Below are 27,020 nucleotides of genomic sequence, written 5' to 3'. Positions count from 1 at the left end.
TAGCCAGTTTGGCTCAGTGGATAGAGCATCGGCCCGTGGACTGAAGGGTTGTGGGTCTGACTCTGGTCAAGGGCACATACTTCGGTTGTAGGCTGGATCACCAGCCCCAGTCGGGGCGTGTGCCAGAGCGAGCCAATCCATGTGTCTCCCTCACATCGATGTTTCTCTCTCTCTCCGTCTCTCCTCCTCTCTTCCACTCTTTCTAAAAATCAATTGAAAAGTATCCTCAGGTGAGGATCAACAACAACAGCAACAAAAAACACACACAAATAAATAAACAATTAATGAAAGAAGAAGAAAAAGTGGCCAGACATCTTTTCACAGCTGGCTGATGGCATTTATATTCTTTCTTTTTTCTTTTTTTACAGCTGTTGTGAACTTGGACAATTCTGTGGTTGACCTGGAGACCCTTCAAGCGCTTTATGAGAATGTGAGTAATAGAAGGAATTGGAAGTGTGAGTATATAATATGTACACACTACTTGTCACTGTACACAGCTAGGCTTGTTGCTTTAAGAAGGAAATCTGCCCTAGCCAGTTTGGCTCAGTGGATAGAGAGTGGGCCTGCGGACTGATGGGTCCCGGGTTCGATTCCCGGTCAGGGCACATGCCCAGGTTGCAGGCTCCCTCCCTAGTAGGGGGCGTGCAGGAGGCAGCCAATCAATGATTCTCTCTCATCACTGATGTTTCTATCTCTCCCTCTCCCTTCCTCTCTGAAAACAATAAAAATATATTAAGAAGGAAATCTGATCTGGGTGCACTGTATGCATGTAAGTAAGTATAGGTTTGGCAAAATGCTTTCTAGAAACGCACGGAACAAGTGAGTTAGAAGCCAGTCTCTCTGGTAAGGGCCAGAAAAGTTGGGGTGCAAGATTTCCAGGCCAACTCCTTCACTTCCCCGGGCGGAAGCTGGGAGCTGGAATTTGCTATGGGCTCACGGTGTGCCGAGCCGGGAGGGGGAGCTGTGGCAAGTGCCTGTAGTCTTGTTGCAACTGTTGCTCTGTTCTCGGCAGCCCCCAGGGGACCAGTGAATGTTGGTTCCCGTCAGCTCTCAGAGACAAGCAAGTTAGCAGCTAGATCCTTGGGTGTAGGAGCCAGAAAAATCATAGTAGCTAGATGTGCAGTTCAAACTCTTCACTCCTCAGGGAGAAGCTGGATGTGGGGAGAAGCTGGGTGCGAGGGAGAAGCTGTATGTGAGGGAGAAGCTGTATGTGAGAGAGAAGCTGGCTATAAAAGGACCCCTCCCAGTCTCATGGCCTGTGCCTGTGGTGGAAATTATGACAAGGGTCTGCCTCAGCTTTTGCTACAAGTTTCTTTTCTTTTTAAAAAAATGTATTTTTTTTATTGATTTCAGAGAGGAAGGGAGGGGGAGAGAGAGATAGAAACATCAATGATGAGAGAGAATCATTGATCGCCTGCCTCCCGCACGCCCTCTACTGGGGATCGAGCCCGCAACCCGGGCATGTGTCCTTGACTGGAATCGAACCTGGGACCCTTCAGTCTGCAGGCCGGTGCTCTATCCACTGAGCCAAACCGGCTAGGGCTTGTCACTCTTTCTGATGTGCGTCTTGCTCATGTGACGGCATCTGCAGAAGGGAAAAGTGGCCTGTGCACGCTTGGGCTTGGCTTGGGTTCTCCTGGGAAATGTTTCAAAGTTTACTGTGTTGTCATAACTGTAATCATTCTGTTCAGGTCTGAAAGGTATCTGAGGGGAATCTTAATTTGGCCTTTATTGTTTACTAATGGCATTGCAGGGAACATTTACATTTTGTCTAGAAAAATTTTATCTAGAAAAAAAATAAACGGGATTGTAGTGTTTAAACTCAGTTTGTTGTTATTAAATATATGAGGACTAATCTTAGTTAGCATTCCACTGCTTATCCTGGAGGGCAAAATAACATAACTAACCTGAAACCTTTCCCATAAATACATGCTTTTTTTTTTTTTTTTTTTTTTTTGCCAGATGCTTGCATGCATGTCATTGGACTGTTTGAAAGCAGTCGCATTTGATCTCTGGGTAACAGATGGAAGTATTTGCTACACAAACCTTATTTAGAATATCAACTTTTTCCCCCTCCCCTAATTGCATATGTTTGGCAGCGGCCTTTCTCTTCTAGATGTGAATGAATGTGGGGCAGCCTCCAAATCTAAACACACCCTAATTTCAAAAAGCGCAATCCCGAGCTCCCGATTCCTGTTTCCTGAGGAGTTAAAACCCGGTGAAACGACACAGTTACTAAATACACTACATCCTTCTGAGCTTTCAGAACCAAAAATCTTTCCGGTTCTCGCAAGGTTATTGACTGTTACTGAGTTCACATAGTAAAGACTCTTTATAAGCAGTTTATAACATGTCCAGTTGATTTGACATATCTTTTGCTTCTGATTTTTAATATACCTGTACTAGAGGCCCGGTGCATGAAATTCGTGCACGAGTAGGCCTTCCTTCCCCTGGCTGCTGGCACCGGCTTCCCTCTGGCACCTGGGACCTGGGCTTCCCTCCGGCCACTGGTTTTGTCTGGAAGGATGTCCGGAGGGACATCTGGTCTAATTAGCATATTACACCTTTATTATTATAGATTCTATATGGCAGGTGGTTCAGGCAGGCAGTTCTGGTCTCCCAGCCCAGCTTTGGTGAGGCGGCTCCGGCAGCTCTCTGCTGCTCTGGGGTTATAGCTCAGGCTGGGGAAATACAATCTTACAAGGAAGCTGCGTGTGCCCTCCGTGGAAAGAGGTGAGGCTGGCTTAATTGGAGAAGAGGTCCTGTCCCAGTCCCTGATTGGTCAGTTTTCATGGCAACGAGGGCTCCATAGTCTCACAGTGTGATTGGTCCAGAAGCAAGGTCCTTCGTGGTCAGAATGGAGTCACTCTGATTGGTCAGTGAAGATGCAAACGAGGATTCAGTTGCACAACTCTGATTGGACAGGGAAGGACAGTTGAAATAAGATCCTAGGAACTCTCTTTGAAGGGTTGGTTGACTCAGATGGCAGGAGCACAGTACAGCTTTTCCCTGAAGCACAGAGCGCGGGAGAGACGTCTCCCTGGTTAGCCGTGACTCTGAGACTCTGTTGGTAAATGTGAACCCAAATAGCCACCAGGAGGCCTTCGTAACAGGCACCTTCATTCTCAGCGTCCACAGATGGGAAGATGCCTATGCCAAATTTCACACTTCCCCGAGAAATTCTGGTCCGACTACTGACCTAGGAAAGACCACGGGCCTGTCTTTTCTGTGTATTGACCTGAAACTAAGAGATATCCAAGATTTCTAGTATTTGGAAAGAGAGGAGGGGAGCAGCGAAGAGATCCATTGCTGTGTTCACATTCTTTATAAAGTAGATGGAGACTGAATTCTTCGCAGATAAAAATGATTTGGGGAATGACGTTTATGTTTAGCTCCAGCTTTGATCCCTGCTGCTATTTTTGTCCTTGGATTTTAGCTCTAAATGCAAACCTTGTTGGATCATGGAAACACTTGTTTGCTACTCCTTTTAGCGACGCTGCTTTTGGTCCCGAAGGAGGTCTCCCCTCAGAAGAACCTGAATTGCACATCCTTGCGTGTGGTGTTGAGAGATCATCACCCTGTCTGTCTCTACCAGCCATTGTTTTTATATTAACTGTATTCTTCCGTGATGTGCCTCTGGCTTCTTTGAGCACATTCGCACACTTTTTAGCTCGGTGGAGTACAGAGAGTATTTCTTGGCCATTTGCTCTTTAATAACTATTCAGCTCTCGTGGGAGGACTGTCTCTCCTGACACGTGTGTACTAAACATTTCCCAGTAATTTTCCATGATGGCAGAGGAGCAGCAAAGAAATAGTGCAGTTGGCTAGTAACCACGGTAAATTATTCCATCCCCACGCCATAAATGTTCGAGATACCTCCTGTAAATCCCTTTTTTTTTTTCCTCTGCTGATGCTCTGGGAATGTACGTACAGCTAGGAATATTATAGTTCATGTAGAATACTTTCAGGTTTGGCTTGTGTATGGTCATATTAGGTAGAGATTTCCAACGGTAGTAAATGTTGATTGTTTTATAAGTATAAGCCAAGAGCTTTGGTTTTTACTAAAGCTTGGGTCATGACTTGAAATTATGCACGAACAGTAATAACGTTGGATGCTTTTGACATATTAGCTGGAGAGGATAATTACCTTTCCTCCTGGAGGCCCATGATTGCGACAACTAAAATTTAATGTGCAATAAAGTTATTAAAGAAATAAATAGCCAAGTCTTTTTTAAGGATATAAAACGCCTATCAACCTTATTTAGGAGGTTGAATGATTCCAGATGGCATCTCATGAGTGTTTGGTTCTGAATTTCTTTTTGTTTACTTGCATGTTTGCCAATATATGGTTAAGTGCTCAAGGTTTTAGGTCCCTGAAGAGCAGCTGTTCAGCCCTTAGACATACAACGTTAGATTGCTGTGCGTGTGAGGCTGCCATTTTTTGAATTCCCCTCAGCCCTGGGCATTTAAAGATATTCCAGTTATTCATTGTACCTGGAGAAGAAAGATCTGTGCGGTTGTAGAATGTGAATCTATGGATCATAAAAAGTGTATCTCTTGAAAAGCTAGTTTTCAATATTAGAGGAAATCTGAGTCAACAAATAGTATGGAGACCAGCCAGAAACTCTTTAATGTGTAATGTTCACAAGGATAATTTAAATTGTCCTTTAAATAATGCAAAAGCATTTCCCCTTAAAGTTGCTAAGAGATTCCCATTCCAACACAATAAAAGCTATTTCATTCATAACATACCTGACATACAGATTCCCTGTTCCCCTCTCCCCAAGTCACATGGTGGATGTCAAGTATGCAACCAAATAATTGCAGGCAAATGTCATTAGTGCTGGGATAGAATTCTGTGGAAAGAACAGAAGAGTTGCTGAAGAGCCAACATTATTTGACCTTGCAGGAACTAGCATAATCTTCATATTTGGGCAATGTTTGGGGCTATTCTTACATAGTAAACGGTAGGTAACATGTTTGAGAGAAGAGTTGAAAACACATTCCCAGAAGATGGAGCAGTTGGATCAAAGGCATAGATGTAAAAAACTAGAATGTATTTTGGGTGAGAAAGTCTGTTTCTGGAAAGTGGTACATAGGGGAATTGGAGTTGGAGTTAGACATGGGTAGATCAGATTATTATTTTTTTGTTATGGAGTGGTATGTGTTCCTTATGTATTTTGAATATCAACTCCTATTTGGATATATTCTTTGTGAATATACAGGGGTGGGAAAAAGTAGGTTTACAGTTGTTCATATGGAAAATAATGCAATAATTAATAAATAATACAAGAAATAAACTCTGTTTCGTGTACTCATAACTATAGACCTGCTTTTACCCACCCACTAATCTCCCATTCACTTGGTTGTATTTTTGTTTCGTTGGTTGTATTTTCCTTTGCTGTACAGAGCATTTTAGTTTGATGATGTTCCATTTGTTTATTTTCGCTTTTGTTTTCCTTGCTTCAAAGAGAAATATCCAAAAAGATATTACTAAGACAAGACTACAAATAAAACACCTCCAAAGTCTCCATAAAGAAGAATAGACTTGTGATTCTCCAAGTCTATAAAGTCTTGTACCTTCTGTTAAAAATGCAGACCCTCACTTATAAAGAAGCAAACTACGCTGATAAAATTTTAGCTTGATATTATAAAAGGTTGGGAAAGAAAAGAAGCATGAGGCCTTTTATTGTATCCAAAAGAAAACTCAGAAGTATCAAAACCTTTTATTTTCGCTCCATGACTTAATAATTCAATTGTATTTTTCTTTCCCCTAAGGAAAAATATCCATAAACAATGATTGAAATGGGTAAATAAATACATTTTTCCCCTGTAACAATCTTACAACAACCGTAGGATCAAATTGAATTTCCTTGATTCCTTAATGAGAAATACCACTTTAACATGAAAGTCTTGCCTTCTGGAGGGGATTATAAACAGTTCAGAGAGCAAGAGAAGAAGAATGTATTGTTTTAAAACATGCTTGAATAAATAAGTGTTTTGCAGATCACTGATAGTCAATAACACTATTTGGAAGATTTGGAGATGATCTGGTTTCCATTAAACATATTTACACTTTCGGATGCCTCATGAATGATGTCAAGCTTTCCTACAAAGGGATGCTAAGAAATGTGAAAATACTAGAGGCCCGGTGCACGAAATCCGTGCACAGGCAGGGTCCCTAGGCCTGGCCCGCGATCAGGGCTGATCTATGAGGCGACCAGTGGGGCGATCGAGGTACTCCCACTGGCACCCGCCTTGGCTGGCCTGGGGCCTGTGGGCTGGGGGCAGCTCCTGCATTGAGCGTCTGCCCCCTGGTGGTCAGTGCCGTCATAGTGACCAATCGTTCTGCCGGTCACTCCGCTGTTCTGTCTGTTTGCATATTAGGCTTGTATTATATCGGATCTAGTTTGGCTGTACTAAGATCATCCTTATCTAAGGGACTCAGTTGACCCGATCTTGCCTTTTGATTTGCAGAGAGCACAGTCGGATGAACTGGAAAAAATTGAAAAGCACGGCCGATCTTCCAAAGACAAGGAAAGCGCCAAGTCCCTGGACAAGCCCGAACAGTAAGCATCTCTTAGGACCGTGCAGCGGCCATCCAGGCCCGGGCGGGCTCACTCCCTTTGGAAAATGCAGGATCTTTTGTTCACCGTTGTTATGTGTGATATGAGCGTGGACATCTGTTTCTCTGAGTTACATCTTTTCCTCTGTACGTGGCTTTCTTCCCTCAGGTTCCTGTATGAGCTGTCACTAATCCCCAACTTTTCCGAGCGGGTCTTTTGCATCCTGTTCCAGTCCACGTTTTCGGAAAGCATTTGCTCTATCCGTCGCAAACTTGAATTGCTGCAGAAGTTGTGTGAGGTGGGTTGTGGTGTGTGGAGAGCGGGCGCTGGGATTCTGATGATTAGTTGTGTTCAGGCACGTTCACATTTCAGAAGAGTTTGATTTCTGAACTAAGAACTCAACAAATGTGAAGGCTAGCCGGCCCACGGAAGAGAACATGTTATGTCTGAGCTTGGAGAACAAAAGCGAAAGTGCACGTAGGACCACAATGCTTGAATGTGGCCATTGCTGATCTTTTCTTCTTCTTCTTTTTTTTTTTAATGTTTTTATTGATTTCAGAGAGGGAGGGAGAGGGAAAGAGAGACAGAAACATCAATCATGAGAGAGACTCATGGATCGGCTGCCTCCTGCACCGCCCCCTACTGGGGATCAAGCTCACAACTCAGGCATGTGCCTTTGACTGGAATTGAACCTGGGACCCCTTCAATCCACAGGCCAATGCTCTATCCACTGAGCCAAACCGGCTAGGGCCAGAATCACTACTTTTCATGGCCCTCAAATACATCGAGCTCCCTATTAAATGTTATTTGAAGGCATTTTATGTACTTTCTGTCGTATTTGGAAGGGTCCCTCAATAACACGTATTGATTCCAACCAAAGGATTTAAGATCAGCTGTACGACTCAACAGAAGGTCAATAGTCTTCTGAAAACAAAGAATCCGTTTTTGGCAGAAATTAGCAATATGAACATTTGAAACAGTTTGTCACAAACCGATAGTACCAATTGTTGTGGTTGAAAAGTAGTAATAAGGTCTTAAAGGCACATTTTCAGAGGATGGGACATGCAAAATCAGGTTAAACGATGAGTTTTGGAAGACGTGAGTATGGATTTTTCAGGGATAAACCTAAATTTGGACATTAATCCTTGGAACTGTGTTTCAGTTTCCCGCCACGATGCCATACGTTCGTGTTGCTGCTGAGGTGGGTACCATTAGGCTGGCAGCAAGGACATTATTTGGTAGTAGCTGTCACCGTGTTGCCGTATTTGTTTCACAGAAATGGCCTAGATTTCTTCCTCTTGGAGACACTCCTCTTCAAATATGGTAACGGCCAATAATAACGTTTGGATGTCACCCCACATGACCAGTGTCAGATGAATATCTGCCTCTGACTTAAGAAAATTCAAGCAAAACTTAGTATCTGAGAGAAATGGCTCTTCATTCTCCTTACAGACTTTGAAGAATGGCCCCGGGGTTATGCAGGTGCTGGGTCTGGTCCTGGCCTTCGGCAACTACATGAATGGCGGGAACAAGACTCGGGGACAGGCCGACGGGTTTGGGTTAGACATTCTTCCGAAGCTGAAAGATGTCAAAAGCAGTGTAAGTATTTTGTGTGAATGAATGTAGGCAAATTGAGGATCGGAGTGTGTGTGTGTGTGTGTGTGTGTGTGTGTGTGTGTGTGTGTTTTACAATATATTTTTATTGATTTCAGAGAGGAAGGGAGAGGGAGAGAGATAGAAACATCCATGATGAGAGAGAATCATTGATTGGCTGCCTCCTGCACACCCCACACTAGGATTGAGCCCACAACCTGGGCATGTGCCCTGACCCCCGTGACCTCCAGCTTCATAGGTTGACTGAGCCATGCCCATTGAGCTGGTTAGTAGTTAGACTACAAGCCAGTTGTATAAATGTTTCTTTAAGTTCCAAGGTTAAACGTTTCTTTATGGTTCCGAAGTAAAGAAAAGTAATGGCCATCCCATATTTGTGATTTAGTGAATGACAATGTTTCCTGTAGTTTTGAGTGCTGTGCCTAATGAATAAGCAGACAGTATTTTAAAATAATTATTTTTTCACTCTACCGTGTCTGCTAATATTTATCTTTGTGGACTCTGAGGATTAATTAATTTCCATAAATTAGAGCGTATATCTATTACCTTCTTCTTTCCTTCCATTTTAAGCAAAACGAAGATGAGGGAAAGTAGTTTGTATAGAAAATGCAAAAAAAAAAAATTTAAAAATTAGTGCCTCCGCATGTTCCAGAAAGGAGGTGAAAGGCTGTTTTTTTGAAGACTATTGGATATGAAACAATTTTACATTTTTTACTGTAGATCTATATACATTGCATCATTTACAGCTGAGTGGATATGAGTTCCTCAATCTCATTGGCTGCCGTAAAAATTTGTAATATGTATTTGCATTTTTAAAGCTCCCGATTACTTGAAATAATGCTTAATTTTTTTATGTTCCTAATCTATATAGTATTAGCTAGACCATCAAACTTACTCCTGGTCCAAATGTGTAGAAATGCTAGCAATATTCATCATCTCAGTGAAGATAGTAGTTATCCCCCTTAATAAAATCCATAAAAATTAATGAACTAATTTTCTGACGGAGGAAAGTAAAAATAGGAAACTATTTATAGTTGAGACTCCACCCTTAAACAGCTGTGCTTGGCATTTGGAGCTTAGATGTGAGCGCTGGGGAAAATAAGATCTTCTATGCCATTCAGCTCCTTAGTTCTAGCCACTCAAATTACTTGAAATAGAGAATTTCATATTTCATTCTAAACGTTCTCCCCTATATCTGCTGAATTTCCTGGGATTTCTTTTATTTAACACTATATTTAACCATATATATATATATATATATATATATATATATATATATATATTACTTACTTTGGTCTTTCTGCCTAGGACAACAGCAGAAGCCTTTTGTCATATATCGTTTCCTATTATCTTCGAAATTTTGATGAGGTAAGACAGTTTTTTGCATATAGGTGTTTTTTTTTGAGGGGGGAGGGGTTAGTCTTTGTTGTAAAGGACTTGGCATTATTTGTTTTTGCGGTTTTGCCACCCCTGCTGCCGTATGATTGTTATCGATCTCCGTGCTGATTGGTTAAAAATGATGTGTTTCTTGCTAATGAATTAGGACGCCGGGAAAGAGCAGTGCGTTTTTCCGTTACCCGAGCCCCAGGACCTGTTTCAGGCTGCGCAGATGAAGTTTGAAGATTTTCAAAAAGATCTCAGAAAACTAAAGAAGGACCTCAAAGGTAATGGAGCGTCTTAAAGAAACTCATGTTTGTGAGTCATGCTTTTTTTTTTAATAAGAGAAGCTAGACTTTTTGATGTTCTTGAACAGAAAGTCTTTTGGAGCCTCGTAGAGCTGAAAATTGTTTAGTATGGCTAAAGGATAAATTTTTTTTTTTTTTTTTTTTTTTTTTTACCAATCATCTTATTGTGTTGTTGTTTAAAAAGCTGGTTATTTGAATAGTCATCTCTTCCATCAGGAGCAAATTTGTCTTGTGTTTACAGCCAAGAACATTTGTGTGTTTTATCTTGTCACTGTTGAAAGATGACCAGGCCCTCCCAACCCTCCCTTCATACACTTGCTCAAGACTTTGTAGCTTGTGAACTTTCTTGGGGACAAAGCATCTTCTTTCACATATGTGGTCAAACAGCCCACGTGTGTATGTCTTGTTGTTAGTTTGCGAAGCCTTATATCATTTTGAAGAGTCTGAAATTGGTCAGATTTCTACCTTAAGAGTAATATTTACACAAAAGTAAACAGTGTACCCTTTTGAAAATTACGTTGTGGTTAAAATCTCTTTTATTCCCTGGTCATGAGGTTTCTTATTGTTATGGAGCTGCAGACAACTCAGCTAGCTAAGCCTCTATCTCACTCTATTGGGCACAGATAGGGAGTGAGTAAATGTACGTGAATTTTCTTTTTTAAAAATATATATATTTTGTTGATTTTTCAGAGAGGAAGGGAGAGGGACAGAGAGTTAGAAACATCGATGAGAGAGAAACATTGATCAGCTGCCTCCTGCACACTCCCCACTGGGTATGTGCCCACAACCAAGGTACATGCCCTGGGCCGGAATTGAACTGGGGATCCTTGAGTCTGCAGGCCGACGTTCTACCCACTGATCCAAACCGGCTAGGGCAGTGAACTTTCATTGGATGTGTAACTACAGGAAAAAAAGAGGCGTGGTTACCCCTGTCCAAAAACCACTCAGATGATGTGATTTTTTAAAGAGATTCTACCCAGTTTGGTAATGCTTATCCAAACTGATTTAAAATGAAATGTATGGGGTCATATATATTCTGGTCGCCGATGCTTTTATGTGGATTAAAATCCACACAATAACATTGCATAAATTGGCTTGCAGTTTCTAAACACTCAGCACCCCTTATTATGAGCCTGACGCAGATTGGGCATTTGTGGGTGCATTGGGTACCCTCAAATATGGGTGTTCATTTACTGAACCCAAGAATGACAAGTTTGTTTAAAATAAATAAATAAAATTATGTTATGTTTGTATAACCCTATGTTATTATGTATTTAAGTATGACTTTTAAAAACAATAAGAGACAAACCATATATAGTATTTATCTTCCTTCAAAATTATGCCAGGTATATCGGTTTACAGGTTTGCTTATTAATATCTCCCTCTCTCAGTGCCAGGGGCATTTCTGGGGGATCAGAAAAATACTTTCTACTTACATTAACAATTCAGTCTTGCAAAGTAGGACTTCATAGTTTACAGGGGAGTGGAGAAAGGAGAGGAATGGCCATCGTACTTCTAGGGAACGTACGTTTGCTTATGATGGGAATGATACCTCACTTATTTTTCATATCTACATGCTTTCTTCCTGTAGTTATTAAATATACAGGTAGCCATGAAAATGGCAAGTTCTCACAAGACTTAGAGCTAGACAGGGAGAACTCACAGACACCAGATAGTGGGTTTGAAGAGGACCAGTAGCCACTGCCATTGTCCTACTTCCTCTTGCACATCGGCCTTCTCCAGCGATGGGGTGGCTCCAGTTGAAACATTGAAGGAGCATCTTAGCAAGTTTTGAGCACCTCAGAGGGTTAAGAAGGTAATGATTTTCACTCAAAGCGTTTACTCCTTATCTGTAACTAGAGGCCCGGTGCACAAAATTCGTGCAAGGGGCTTGGCCCTTGCGGCCCCGCCACTGACCCTCCCCCTCATCCCACTGGTCAGTCTGGAAGGTCGTCCAGCATCCAGTCTAATTAGCATATTAGCTCTTTATTATATAGGATAAGGCCAACTGCTCAGAAAGGTGTATTTCCTCCTTGAGAACCTAGAGCATTTGACTATGATAGTGTTTTCTCAAGTTCGGGCCTAGTGTGTGAACATGGGGGGCCCTAGAAAGGGAGGGCATTCACGACCAAATAAATCTGAGGATTCACCGTGTTCACTGAAAGAAGGGTTAGCAGCAGTTCTCGGGTTTATTTGCCCACAGAGTACCTTTTTTTCTTTTTTTTCCCCCACAGAATAGCTCGTAGGTCCTCTGGTCGGTGGAATGAATACATTTTAAGAAACACAGGCCTCGCCCAAATAGAGTGGCTCAGTGGTTGAGCGTCGACCTATGAGCCAGGAGGTCACGGTTCGATTCCCGGTCGGGGCACATGCCCGGGTTGTGGGCTCCATCCCCAGTGTGGGGCGTGCAGGAGGCAGCCGGTCCATGATTCTCTCTCATCACTGATGTTTCTCTCTCTCTCTCCCTCTTCCTCTTCTCTGTAGAAAGAAAGAAAGAGAGAGAGAGAGAAAGAGAGAGAGAGAGAGGAAGAAAGAGAGAGAGAGAGAGGGAGGGAGGGAGGGAGAGGAAGGGAGAGAAGAAGGAAGGAGGGAGCAGCACAGGCCTGGCTCTGTGTTAGTGACAGAAGCAGGGCATTTCCACTGAGGAGCTTGCAGGGAAGGTGGGGAAATGAAGCTACAGTCCATGAAATAATGCAATCGTGTCTTCTGTGCTTGTATAATGAGAACGGCTTGAGCCATTTACAAGGCTGTCAAACACTGAGGTCTCCTTTAAACACTGACAGAATTCATAATTGAATCATATATATATATATATATATATATATATATATATATATATATATATGTTTGTCTTTTTTTGCTTTTCCAAAATTTGAGGTTTTGTATAGAAAAAAGAAAGAAAGACGTTTTACAACAACGAAGGGAATCTTCTGAGCTCAACCTGAATGAAATTTAATTTCCGGGAAGGACTCGGCATGCGTGCACCATTTCATATCAACGAGGCATAAAATAAGAACCCCTCATTGTCCCTCTTTGGAACGAGATGGGTATAAATAGATGTGATTTGTGCATTCATCTGACTACATGGGAGTGAGATGGGAGATTATTGGGTTATGTTATTTGGATATAATTAGTTTAAAATAATGCCTTTTTTGATAAATGGAGCCTATTAAAACTCATTCCTTCTAAGTGGTTAAATTAGGTGATTCATTTAAAGAAGATTCAAATATCCTGTCCACCTTTTGCCTGAAGCGAGTTGTTTTAAGAAGGAGTTTAAAAATGCAATAATATTTGTAAAGAATGTATCCTGATCGTGTCCATCTAATAAATATCCAATAAATACCGTCTATTCATAATAAGGAAAAAAATAGAATAAATGGTGTGAAGTAAAGAGGTAAGAAATAGGATAGAATAAATTGTGTGAGGTAAAGAGGTAAGAAAAGTCATTAAGACACTCACTTTCTGGCTAAATCACTTCCTCTCAGGTTTCTTAGAGAGTTGACTTTTATTTTCACGGAAAGACTGGGAGAGAATGCTGAGGGCTGAGACATTTGAACAAGACAGCTGACTCTCCTGTTAGCATTTAGAAGAGCAGAACATCCCCTCTGTCTGCTTTCTGTACTTGCTCCCCAGATTCCCACCGCCCTGGGGTGCTCCCATGGCCTTCTGAGCTCGGGGACATGTGGTTGCTTAAGCAACCTGATCTGCTTTGATCTCTTCTGGTTGTCAGCAGCTTTCCTGGACGTGGCTGAGCCAAATGGCGATTTCTGTTCCAGGGCCTGTCTTGGGTAGAAAGCGTAGCACTTGCCACATGACTCCAGTCAACTCAGCACTTACAGAGCACCGAGAAATGAAGTTCCTCAAAGTGGGCGAGAAATTCTTACCTGTTCCCTTCTTCCCTCCCCTCCCCTTCAGTCCTCGGACTTGAAAATGTTTAAAATGAATGGACTCTATCCTCACATTGAAGTAATGTCGGTGTAGAGGTCTGAGCTATATAGGAAAAACAAGTCTTTAAACTTGTTCGCATTGATTTATATGTGTTTACGCCAATTATATTTACAATGGCAAATTTCTGATTTTTTTTGTTTGAGGAAAGGAAGCATGACGTTATAAATTCAGTTCAAAGGCGATCAGTAGCTTCTTTTAAGATCACGTTCTGTTATGATTTTAAAATGAATGTCAGTTCAACATGGGAACATCAGCCAATATTGGAAAAACATAGGACAGAAAAATATATTTATCTGTACTCCTACAGTGAATGATAAATAACCTTAGTATTTTGGTCTGTTTTTATCTGGGGTCTAACCCTCCATGTCTCCTGACTTCTCTTTCAAATTTTACCCCCCTCCCTACCCCTTTTGCTATGATCATCATGCATTCCTCAACATTGCCTTTCAATTCATTAAATCTCTCTTTGACGCTATCCAATCCAGTATTTATATTGCCAGTGCAACTATTTTAAAATCACGATAATTATTTTTTGTTTCCAAGATTTCTAGTATGGTGTTGTTGTTGTTTTTTTTTTTTTTACCATATCTATTTTTACCATTAAATTCATTTTTGTTCTTATTCTGCATAGTATTTCCCTTGACCTTTTTTGTATTTGTAAAGCTATTTTAATATCCTTTTTGGATTTTCATAATTTTTGTTTCATCTGAGATGAATTCATCCTTTATTTGTTAATACTTATAAGCTGTCTTTCTACTCATTAATTTTCTTTGTGGTATTAGAATGTTGATTTAAAACAGTTGTTAGACAATTATAGCCTGTGGGCTCAATGAGGCCTGTTCTTATTAATAAAGTTTAGTTGGAACAGGGCCCTCCGCGCCCGATCATTTATGTTCTGTCTGTGATTGCTTTTGTGCTACAACGGCAGAGTTGAGGAGTTGTGACAGGAACTTATCTATCCATCCGTCTTGTGTTCTCTGTTTTTCTCCCGACCCCCCAAATCCTGCACTTTCGTGATTTTTCCATTGCTTTGACTTGGCCTGCCTTTGGCTAGAGCCAGGCCTTCTCCTGGCAGCCTGGGGATCCTTCCCTGTGGGCACGTTGGGTTTACTGCAGAGTCAGTCTCCACAGGAGTGAATGACTTGGCTCCGATCTGGCCTGGATTGCTGTCTGTCTGTCTGCTCTTGCTGCCCCAGGCACACAGCTGTGTAGGGGCTGGAGCTGTTTCCCTGCTCCTTCCATGGCTCCCGGAGCCTCGTCCTCGCTCTGGGTTAATAGTAGTGTCACTGGTTCCATTCTCTCCCACCGCGGGTCTCCACATCAGCCAAGATCCTTACCCTCCGCCACGTGCCCTTCAGTCACTCCTGGCTTGGGCTCTGCTTCTTAACTTGGGCTTCTCTACTATTTCTGGTTCAAGGAGTTATTCATTTTTTTTTAAAGCATAATGTGTCTGTTTGGTTTTCTTTTTTGATGTCCTCCTGCATTGCTCTGGGTTTTCAAAAGAAGGAAGTTTAGCCTGTTAATGAATTCATCATTCCAGTTGACTGGATATCACTCTGATATGTTATACATTTTTCTCAGTGAAAATTTTAATAGCATTTCCCGGGGGCTCTTACTATAATTTAAAAACCATTTAAGATGGTTTCATAGAAATCTGTCTTATGATCGTGCCATAATTTAATGAGGGATTTGATTCTTGCAAGAAATTACCTCTTTCCAGTTTTGCCTACTCTTCAGAAATATTATGTTGAACATCCTTATTCATAACCTTTTTACTATATTTTCTATTTTTTTCTTTAACATAGATTCTTATCATTCTAATTACTAGATTAGAGGCAATGAACTTTTTTTTTTTTCAGATTCTTGATACTCATTATCAAAATGCTTTCTAGGTAGGCAGCTTAAGAATTTAATGGGTAGGTTATCTCATAATAATCAGATTTATGAAATTTAGATCAGTAAGGAATCAGAGATATTAGAGTCTAATTCTTAACTATCATTCAACAAATGTTTATTAAATCACTGAAAAAAAAACCACATAGATTCTTCCCTCATAGCTCATAGACAGATAAGAGCACCAATGGTTATGTGCCTACATATACCACTGTATGGTCTAGCAGGTATTTTTTAGTTCTGTAAATAAGATACTACAGAAACGCAGAGGAGGTAAGGATTAAATGTACTTGGAAAATGATACCTCAGTTGGACTTTGAAAGATCAGTGACGGTCCATCCAGGGGAGAGAAGAATAGAATTTCAAGCACAGGAAAGGACATAAGCGAAGTCACCAGTGTTGCCACTAGCTGGGCTTTGATTGTCTATTGACCCATGAGGTCAGGGGTTCCTCAGGCTTAAACCTGAGGGATACACAATATTCAGATGTGAAATTTGGCTCATTGCAGCAGAATTTGTAACGAAGGTCTGAACTGAGCATGCGTATGGTCTGAAGAAAACCCCTTTGCTGGTAATTTTGATATGTCTTTTGCTATGCCCCACCCACTCACAGTGAGTCCCATAGTCTGTTTGCTATTAAATTCCCTGCTAAAAATCTCAGGGAATCCTTGACATAAAAATGCTACAACTTAAGAATTCCTGTTCTAAGATATATTTTAGTTAGAAAATAATTAAGAACCAAAATCTTTTAAATGATAGTGCACGTGAGCGTGGCTTATGAAAGAGTGGAAGGGGTGCTAATAGAATCGTTCATGTTGAGCTCTAGTCTTTCTTTTATTATGTTTTTTTAAAAAGATATTTTTATTGCTTTCAGAGAGGAGGAGAGAGGGAGAGAGAGAAACATCCATGATGAGAGAGAATCATTGAGCGGCTGCCTCCTGCACGCCCCCTCCTGGGGATAAAGACTGCAACCTGGGCCTGTGCCCTGACCGGGAATCGAACCGTGACCTCCTGATTCATAGGTGGACACTCAACCACTGAGCCACACCGGCCGGGCAGAATTGGCATTTATTGAGCACCTTTTATTGTCAAGACATTTTGCTTGAAGCTTGGAGGGAAAAGATGAATGATCCATGGGCTCCTGTACTTAAAGAACATATTGTATCATGTAGTTCAGAAGCCAAACATACAAACAGATAATTACACTAGAACATAGTAAGCCTGTTGCTACCTAATTGGTTAGAAATCGCCATTAGGATGGAGTCCTGATGTGTGGAGACTTTACAGGTGAAAACATATATGGAAGGAAACGTTAGCAGGTGAATCTTCCATCCATGGCATGAGATGAGCGCGCCCTTGGCATTGCGGGCGATCCCACGTGACTCAAATACGGGCTGTGTGCAGGGGAGTAGAGAAAGCGATAAATCCACAGGGATACGTACCCACCAGGTCACAAAAGCCAATGTAGCCACGCTGGGCGGGAAGACTCTAAATGGATGAGAGGGATGCGTGTATTTGGAACACAGGGGGTGTGTGTCTGTAGGAGAATGAAGGGGGCCACAGGAGCATTTCAGGAAGGAGAAAAGTCTATTACTCCTGCATTCTTGGCATATCCCTCCTATGAGAGGAGAGAACGCACACCGACTGTACCAGTTTATACGCTTTATAAGGACATTATATTTTATTCTAAACGCACTATCCAGCCACTGAAGGATTATACTTCGGGACCTGGAGTGATAATGATTTATGTCTTGAGAATATTGCTCTGGCAAGCGTAGAATTTGGGAGACTTAGGAAGGAACTTCCATAAAAGATAATAGTGATTTTGACCCAGGAGGGAGCGGGACAAAGGAGATGGAAAGAACTAAACATGTGTTTCTGATTTTTAGGGGCGGTGAGGGTGGTATAAAGTAATTATTTAAATTTTTTTGTGTACTAGGTAATATATAAGTATTTCCTAAAGAATTGTCTCACTCCGGAATTTCCATGGAGTCAGCTCTGTGTAGGTTACTATAATGTTTTTCTGCTTGAGATGTTTATATTCCTTTACATCAGCTTTGAAAAAAGTGTTCTCATTTGTGATATTTTTCCCAAAGCTAATAAGTTTCACCTATCTTTCTTTCTTCTCATCTTTCCTCCCCTCCCTCCATAATGATACACACGCGTACTGGGTTCCCATGGACATTTCTCAGGATTCTTAGACTTTTCATGCTGTAAATCTCTTGGATCGTCATTAAACTCAGTAGTAATTTTGCCCTGTGGAAGGGAGAGTTAATGAGAAGAAAACGAAGTTGTCAATCACTTAATTTTAAGAGCTGATACCATTTATTCATTTTAGGAAAAAAATAGTGAAGTCGTATTTCCTCATTTTCACTAATCACTTACTTTTCGTACCATACTGCCTTGAAAAAAAAGCCCAGAAAACAATGAATTAAAGGTGATTAGTTCTCTGACATTTGAGCTAAGATGCCTTTTATTTCTGCTTCTTGTCTGATCGCTGTGGCTAGGACTTCCAGTACTATGTTGAATAAGATGGTGAAAGCGGACATCCCTGTCTTGTTCCTGTTCTTAAGGGGACTGCTTTTAGTTTTTGCCCAGGGAGGATGATGTTGGCTGTAGGTTTGTCGTATATGGCCTTTATTATGTTGAGGTATGATCCCGCTGTTCCCACTTTACTGAGAGTTTTTATCCAAAAAGGGTGCTGGATTTTGTCGAATGCTTTTCCTGCATCTATTGATATGATCACGTGTGTGTTTTTTTTTTAACCTTTCAATTTGTTTATGTGATGCAACACGTGTATTGATTTGCGGATATTGTGCCAGCCTCGCATCCCTGGAATAAACCAGAGAGTAACCCAAAGATTTTCCAAGAAATCAAAAATCCATAGGGAAAAAATGTGTAGTGTTTTACACTGGAGTGTAATGTTCTGTTGCACGAGGTATACAAGATTTGTTTAGAAAAAAAAAAGGAGAGAAAATGAAACCATTGGAGACTCCATGGCACCCACCATTCAGCATAGATCCTGACTGTGGCATAGAGAACACCATCCCTAGAGCCAGGGCTGCAGATTGGTTCTGGGGGTCGTTCCTGCAGACCAAGTGTGGAGGGAGACCAGTCTCCCTGCTCTTCCAGCTGCTCTGTAGACATCTCACCGACTGCCTTGCTCTTCTCTCAGTAGCTACATGGTTTCTGTTTTTTAAAAATATATATATTTCATTGATTTTTTTATAGAGAGGAAGGGAGAGGGACAGAGAGTTAGGAGTATCGATGAGAAACATCGATCAGCTGCCTCTTGCACACCCCCCACTGGGGATGTACCCGCAACCAAGGTACATGCCCTTGACCGGAATCGAACCTGGGACCCTTCAGTCCGCAGGCCGACGCTCTATCCGCTGAGCCATACCGGTTAGGGCAGGCGTGGGCAAACTACGGCCCGCGGGCCGGATCCGGCCCGTTTGAAATGAATAAAACTAAAAAAAAAAAAAGACCGTACCCTTTTATGTAATGATATTTACTTTGAATTTATATTAGTTCACACAAATACTCCATCCATGCTTTTGTTCCGGCCCTCCGGTCCAGTTTAAGAGCCCATTGTGGCCCTCGAGTCAAAAAGTTTGCCCAGCCCTGGGTTAGTGCATGGTTTCTGTTTCTTAAAAGCCACTCCAGAGTCATGTCCAACGCACGCTGACATGAGAAACCATTGGGTCTTGTAAAGAAGAGTTTCTGATCTAATCAACCTTCTTTGTTCTTTGTGGCTGTGACGTGGCTTCCTTCAAACTTGACGAGGCAGATTTATGGAGGCCGGTAAAACCTTCTGGAAGCTCACAGAAAAGCAGTGACTAGAAAATAGGCAACATTGATTGATTGATGGAGCGTGGAGACGTAGAAGTTACAGCAGGAATATTCCAGTTTCCTAAAACACACACCCCAGAACCTCCTGATCAGGGCTCATTTCCGAGAGTGGTGTGTGATGCCCTTATTTTAATCGGATGGTGATAAGATGATGTTGGCTGTGCCCCTGACCTGCCAGTCTGGGGATTGAAACCCCTTTTCCAGTGGAAACACCAGAGAGGCTTTTGTTCGTCCTCTCCTCTGGCTAGATTTGTCTTTGTATTTGAGAGCCTCACTCATGCTTTCCACGGTTCGCCCTTTTACACAATATAAAACCTTTTTGGATCAGGAAGGCCTTTAAATTAAACAAAAGCCTACATGGTTGGAATTACTCAGTTGTGCCAACTGCCTTTAACAGATTTTAAGAAAAATATTTGGATTTGACTGTAATGCAATTTTCCAGGAACTCTGTCTCATGTTATGTTTTTAATAATGTGACTAAATGACCCTTTAAGTTGGTGAGAGCACGGTGGTTGGTATTTAAAAAAAAAATTCACATAGTCACCAGTTTTGAAGATGATAATAGCCAGGATGATGTTATGCACCAAAATGCACTACAGTTAGGTGAAGAATGGGCTCCAACCTTATAAATTTCCTTATGCAGCGTATTGATATACTAGTATATCATTGAATATACAAGTATGTCTATAAGAAGTGCGCATATACAAGTCTATACAGACTCTAGAGCTTGACATTTTGTTTCTCTAGTTATCCAACAGGTTTTTCCTTCTGAATATAATGAATAAGGCAACAGCCACCCACAAATAATTGTGCACATTTTATATCACAGTGAAGAGCTTTAGTCATCTGGGTTGGGATTGGGGGCACTCGGGTTAAGATTTACACGCTGTTATCTGTCACCCACCGCTGGAGGCTTAATGTCCAGATTAAGGAAAGTCGTGGTCGTTGGCATAGTTGAAAGTACTTATTTCCACACAAGGTTTTAGTGCTTCCTCTGAATTTCAAACACTGGGCACACAGAGGTGACCTCAGGGAATGCAAATTATAATCAGAGATAGGTACATGTCAGCAATAAATGCAATAAGATAACATCATTAGTAACTATCATTTTTTGAGGACTTCTTACCTATCAGCTCAGTGCTTAGTGCTCAAGTGCCCAGCCTTCATCAGCCCGATTTCTAGTTGAGGAAGTTGGGGCTCAGATACTCTAAAGACTAGCTCAAGACCATGTAGCTACTAGTAGAACCAGACCTGAATGCAGATCTATTTTATTTGAATCTCTCCTTTTATCTTATATCTTTCACACAGGCTCTGTAGAAGAGGGACATACAAAGTTCAGGGGTTGGGGGATTGGTCATACGTGAACCTTGCTGAGATAGTTGTGTATGGATGGACAAATCAAAGTTCAACCATTGATCATAAGGGGATAAGAGGATGTGAGGCGGATGACTAGCATGTACAAGGCCTGGGGACTTTCCAATAGAGAGGCCATTTCCAGATTAATGAGGGGTTCGTATTGACAGGAGAATCCAATTCCCTTTTCTATTCATTCCACAGGTAATTGTCGAATGCCTGTTGCCTGCCAGCGAATGTTTTAAGTCCTAGCAGAAAGAGTGGGGGAGCGAGTAAATAAAGAATGGTAGGAGTGGAGGGGCCTCATCCGTCCTCTGAGAGACTGGAATTCTGTGACTCACTGCAGATCTGGACTATCTGTGGTGATTCTATCAGAACTATTTGAAAAGCAGACTCCAGACATGTCATTCCACAAGGAGACCGTGTAGAGAGACAGAGGGGTTTCTGCTCAGGGTAGAGTTGAGGATTCTAATCATGACAGCAGCTCAACGAGGGAAAAGATGCCTGGAGAGATAGGAATGGCCGTCACTCGAAACTCCGAGATCCATGACAAATATCTTCTACGGCTTCCAGAAGGAGGACAGGAAGTGAGATGAGGTTGCCAGTAAATGACCTGAGAGTTTTTCTGGATCTAAAACGCCTCTTGGTTCCCCTTGTGTGTAACGAAATCTACTCTAAGTAGAGGGGGAAAGATAGAAGCAATAGAAAAGAGAGCGTTTGCTTGCGTTTATATTAAGAATACAGTTTATAGGAGCCAAAATGTAATTGAAACTATAATTTCCCCTCTTTTTAAAAATATGTTACCCCTTCTTATCCGCTGTATCTTCTGTTGTTTAAACATTGCTGAGTAAAAATGCAGACTGCAGACGTGGTCCAATTGAGAAGACTTGGTCATGGTTAGACTGTGGCCCATCTCTGCTTTCCTAACCAATGACCTCCCCCTCTCAGGCACCAGGCCCATTAGATGACCTTGTGCAGGCTGCTGGTGGGAGGGTGTTCTTATGGCTGCGTAGACCTCCAGGCAAGCTACAGCATCAAGAAAAAGGGGACAGGCATTACTTCCATTTTCTAATAAAAAGTGTGAAATTGAACAATCGTCACTAACAGTCAAAATATTAATCTTTCTTGACTCAGGTTTCTAAGGTCTGAAAATCAGACCAGGTGAGAAATTGGATTTTTCCTCTCCTTCCCATCCTTCCCCCACTCCTCCCGCCCCTGCCCCCGTGCTGGCCTAATCTACTAGATACTAGCCTACAAGTATTGTACTTTTCTCATTGCGATGGAAAAAGAATTAATGAAAAACCATCTATAATAAAAAAGCATAATATGCTAATTAGATCGGATAGCCAAACAACCTTCCAGACGACCTTCTGGACGAAGCCGGGGCTGTGAGGGCTGAGCCCCTTGCACAAATTTCATGCATTGGGCCTCTAGTATAGGACAAGGCAAGCTCCCTGTGGCCGGGATTTTTTTCAGGCCAGTTCTCTTCTGTTCGTGGCAGTAATCATAGTGCCTAGAGAGGGACCTTGAACACAGTCGGTAGTCAGTCCATATCTGTGTCTTAGAGCAGCGGCCGCCAACCGGTGGTCCGTGGACCACTGGTGGTCTGTGAGGTCCAAAAGGTTAGCGACCGCTGTCTTAGAGGAGTAGATTGGGTAGCAATTAGAAGCTACTCAAAGGCCTTTGGGTCTATTTCTTCATGTGATTTTGCCAGAAAGAATTCACCAAAACGATTAGAAGGGCTGATAACCTGACTTATTTCCTTTCACTGATGCACCGTTTCCCCTCTAATATAGGAATGTATATACATTTAGAAAACTCATCCATTTAGGATACGATTAAGTATATCTGATTATCCATCTGTAGACATGAAGGGGCACAGAATTTCCGACTCCACCCTAAAGGAAGCTGACGGCTAGCCCTTCCTCACCATCTCGCTGCCGTGTTTCTGACAAGTAGCCCCCTGCTTTCAGAAATGCGAACTTGGGAATAAGCCTGTATTAGGAGTTAGTGGATAATAACAACAGTGATGATGATAGGAAATGCCGGGCACACTATTGGGACACTTTCCATCTCTTCACTGATTCGATCCTCATAACAACACTGAGAGGCAGGCCTGGGCCCTCCCTTCTCCTGATGCGACGGAGGCTCAGAGTTATGTATCTTGCCCCGGTGACACTCTGTGGAAATGACCGAACTGGACTCACAGACTCTTTTTAAAAAATGTATATTTTTATTGATTTCAGAGAGGAAGCGAGAGGGAGAGAGAGAGATAGAAACATCAGTGATGAGAGAGAGTCATGGATCGGCTGCCTCCTGCACAGCCCACACTGGGGATCAAGCCGGCAACCCGGGCATGTGCCCTTGACCAGGAATGGAACCATGACCTCCTGGTTCATAGGTCGATGCTCAACCACTGAGCCACACCGGCTGGGCTGGAGTCACCAACTCTTACGGATGTCTTTTCACAGTCCCCTCACGAAGCCTTGCTTATAGACTTGTCATGTCAGCATTTGGTGTTTCCAACGTACGTGTAGGACATATGTCCGTTACGGTGGTTGACAGGACAGTCTGGCTTTATGAGGTTTTGAGGTGGTTTGGACGCTCCATCGACGGCGCCCTAAGCAGCGTGTCTCTCTGATTGCAGCCTGCGAGGTGGAGGCGGGGAAAGTGTACCAGGTGTCCCCCGAGGAGCACGTCCAGCCCTTCAAGGAGAACATGGAGCGGTTCATCATCCAAGGTACACACCCGGGGGGGAGGGGGTGCAGGGGGGCTTGCGAGTCCTTCCTCATCAGCAGAGGCAAGGAGGCGTGAGACAAACACGCACTGGTTTCAAAGGGATCGACAGCCCAGAGAAACACACTGTGTTTGACCCTGAGTCATTCAGTGGCGAGAGTCTCGCATTTGCTCAGCCTGCTGCTTTGTGAATCAAGTTCATTATTATCATTGTTCTTTCACGATGAGGAATACAATAGCTATTGGTGAAATAGCTTATATCTTGAAAGACTTTAAAATTGTTATATGCTTTTTAAATGGATTTCAGAAAGGAAGGGAGAGGGAGAGAGAGAGAGACACATCAATGATGAGAGAGAATCATGGATCGGCTGCCTCCTGCACGCCCCCTACCGAGGATGGAGCCCGCAACCCGGGCCTGTGCCCGTGACCAGGAATTGAACTGTGACCTCCTGGTCGATGCTCAGCCACTGAGCCATGCTGGCCGGGCTGATACTTTTTTGATAGAAAATGACATGTCCTTCTACGTTTTGATAGAAAATTACATGTCCTTCGCTAGGGTTATGACCTCACTTCATCCTGGCATTTATTTGGTTTGTCAAAATATTGCATCCAAAAGCCAAGTATATTGATGTTTTTCAGATCTTCAAAACATTATATGCAGTTTTTAAAATAAAGTATGTACAAATTTCTCTGGATATTTCACACCTTTTTTTCTTCAAAGAGCTTAAAAAACCCAATATTATCTCACTGGCTTTTCCTATATTCCTTTGAGTTAAGCAGGGGTGAGAAATTTCAGAAGATGTTAAAGAAACAATTTGTTTAAAGAGGGAAAAAAATGTGTTAAAAGTCTCGCTGTTTGAAGTCACCGAAACTTACAATTATTTCCATGCGTTCGCTACTCAAAACCTTTCATCCTTGGAACGTTCCATCTCTTCTGGAGATCAGATTGGTGACATGTCATGCTCGGGGACAGTTGTCGCTGTTCAGGAATTCTCGTAGAGGCCTACATGGTGTGAGGCTGGGGCCGCGTACTGCTTCATCCTCTCTTCGGCCTGGTTTTTATACGTTAAGTGTCATTAATGATGATTTACAATGAATGAGGCATGCTGGAATTTGATTAAACATTAAGAACAGCTTTTTTTTTTTTTTTTTTTTTTTTTTAGATAGGAAAAGACCATTTAGTCATTTAATAAAATCATGATGACCGAAAGGGAACATGAAACACGAAACAGAATATGAAAGAGATTCATAAATCAGAGTGGCTGTCATTTCCAGATTTTCGGGTCCTCATGACTCGGAGTGGAAAATCTACCCACTGATTCCCAAATAGTCCTTTGACTGGAATCATAGCCCTGTAGTTACATATTAGAGGACCCTGTACGCTCGCTCCATTCTTAACGGTGAATAAAAATGAGTCTTGCTTTTTCCATTCAGTGTGGTTTTAGCATCAAGAACATGTCATTTGAGAAAACTATGTAGGTATGGAATTTTGTTGTTGTTTGTGGGAAGAAAGGAGCCCTAATGCTATGATTCATTTAAAAAAAAAAAAAAGAAGTCAACAATTTGCTGGATTTCACATCTACAATGTTGGCGAGTGTCACCCATATAGTTGTTCACATTATTTATGGTTTATTATCTAATCTTTGCCATCTGTATTTTGGAGTCCTGGCACTGAAATCTTCTGTATAACTATATCTGAGTCATCTTTTGCATGAATAACAAAGTTACATTTTTAAAAAGATATATTTTATTAATTTTTTACAGAGAGGAAGGGAGAGGGATAGAGAGTCAGAAATATCGATGAGAGAGAAACATCGATCAGCTGCCTCCTGCACACTCCCTACTGGGGATGTGCTTGCAACCCAGGTACACGCCCTTGAACGGAATCGAACCCGGGACCCTTCAGTCCGCAGGCCGACGCTCTATCCACTGAGCCACACCGGTCAGGGCACAAAGTTACATTTTGAAACCCAGATGGAATCTCTCGATGGAGGATTGGGCCTCATACAACAATGTGATTACTGAGTGGGTGTGGTCACCTGGGAATTCTGGGGGAGAATGACATCATCAGGATGGACAGAGACACCCCCATAGGTGTTAGCATTTCGAGAAGAGAGGTCAGAGGAAAACCAAGAGAGGCTTTTGTAACGGAAGCTAGAGCTCGGAAGAGTTTCAGAGAGGAGGGGGGAGTCGTTAGAGTGGGACCTGCTCGTGGATGGGACATTTTTTGGGGGAGGGAGGTTGGCATGGGCAAACATCAATTTCCTGAGCTTTCACCATTTAAGGAAAGTGAGGAAGGTCAAGGGTACCGCTCTGCAACATTTTGGGAAGTCCTTGTGCGGCAACTACAACTGATGCCTAAGTGTTCCATTTAAGCGTTTAATCCGAGCCCCTATACCTTAGCTAGCTCCAGTTTACGTCGACATACACGATTTTATGTTTGCACATGTGTCACTCTTACGCCCATGTTTGTCTCTCCTGCCCCCTTCCTCTCTCTCTACAAGTCAATTAAACACCTTAAAAAAATACATCTGTTATAAAATTCAGGTATATAATGGGATGTAAGTCTTTCTTAGTATCACTTTCCTCCGTTTTAACCACGTTTATATTTCATTTCTATCCTTCCAGAGATAATCTATGCATAGAAGCCGATTAATATGTACATGTAAATTTGTATCTATATATATTTTGCTAGTGAATACATCCTCTACATGTTGATTTCCCCCCTTTTACATTTTTATTAGGAAGTATTTTATATTTATTTACATTTTATATTTTTTATATTTATCCTATATCTTATAAAATGTAAAAGAATATATATGAAATTGTTGTATATGTATACAACATACAATTTTGTATGTTTGATATTCATTTTATGTACGACACAAAAATAAGTATATTTCATTATTCCTTGTACTCTCATTGTTTGCTGTAACTATATTCTATCAAGCTGCCACAAACATTGAATTAGTGAATACTGGACCATTGCTCCTCGTTACAAACACAGGGTTAGGTTTCTTTAAGCCTCTGGCCATGTTTCGGTCGCGTTTTCATCATTTGATCCACATACTGCCTTCTGTGTGCCCATGTGTGAAGATATGATACGTACTTATGAAATCATATGCCCTTATTTAGTACATACCGCTGATTCACTGACATTGAACTCACCGCCGGCAGTGCTGTCACTCACACCTGCATGGAGCGCATCTAACACGTGGATTTCCTCCGTGGCGCCCGCCCGGCCCTCTTGTTCTCGTGTCCACTGGACAGCACCGCAGCCACTCGAGCAGTGGGAATGACAAAGCACAAAGGTGCTGAAACGTGTGTCACAAGAGACTGTGAAAATGACTTACAGTTTGGGAGCTGACAGAAGGAGC

At 42.0% G+C, this 27,020-nt stretch overlaps 1 protein-coding gene across 1 annotated transcript in view; it reads left to right on the top strand.

Annotated features, from left to right (window-relative positions):
- The window catches only part of FMN2 (formin 2), a gene marked incomplete at its 5' end in the record, with an annotated part of 126,386 nt that overhangs the window by 61,776 nt on the left and 37,590 nt on the right, over positions 1 to 27,020 (top strand). The window contains 6 exons of the mRNA XM_081114281.1: positions 369 to 430; positions 6,478 to 6,569; positions 6,735 to 6,864; positions 8,019 to 8,165; positions 9,486 to 9,545; positions 9,721 to 9,841. Of these exons, the coding sequence (XP_080970407.1) occupies positions 369 to 430; positions 6,478 to 6,569; positions 6,735 to 6,864; positions 8,019 to 8,165; positions 9,486 to 9,545; positions 9,721 to 9,841 (612 nt within the window). The remainder of the gene's footprint in view (positions 1 to 368; positions 431 to 6,477; positions 6,570 to 6,734; positions 6,865 to 8,018; positions 8,166 to 9,485; positions 9,546 to 9,720; positions 9,842 to 27,020) is intronic.

This window comes from Myotis nattereri (assembly GCF_964212035.1).
Source record: "Myotis nattereri genome assembly, chromosome: 20".
In the NCBI taxonomy this organism is placed as follows: Eukaryota; Metazoa; Chordata; class Mammalia; order Chiroptera; family Vespertilionidae; genus Myotis; species Myotis nattereri.
Note: the sequence above shows the minus strand (reverse complement) of the source record. Positions and strands in the feature narration are given on the sequence as shown.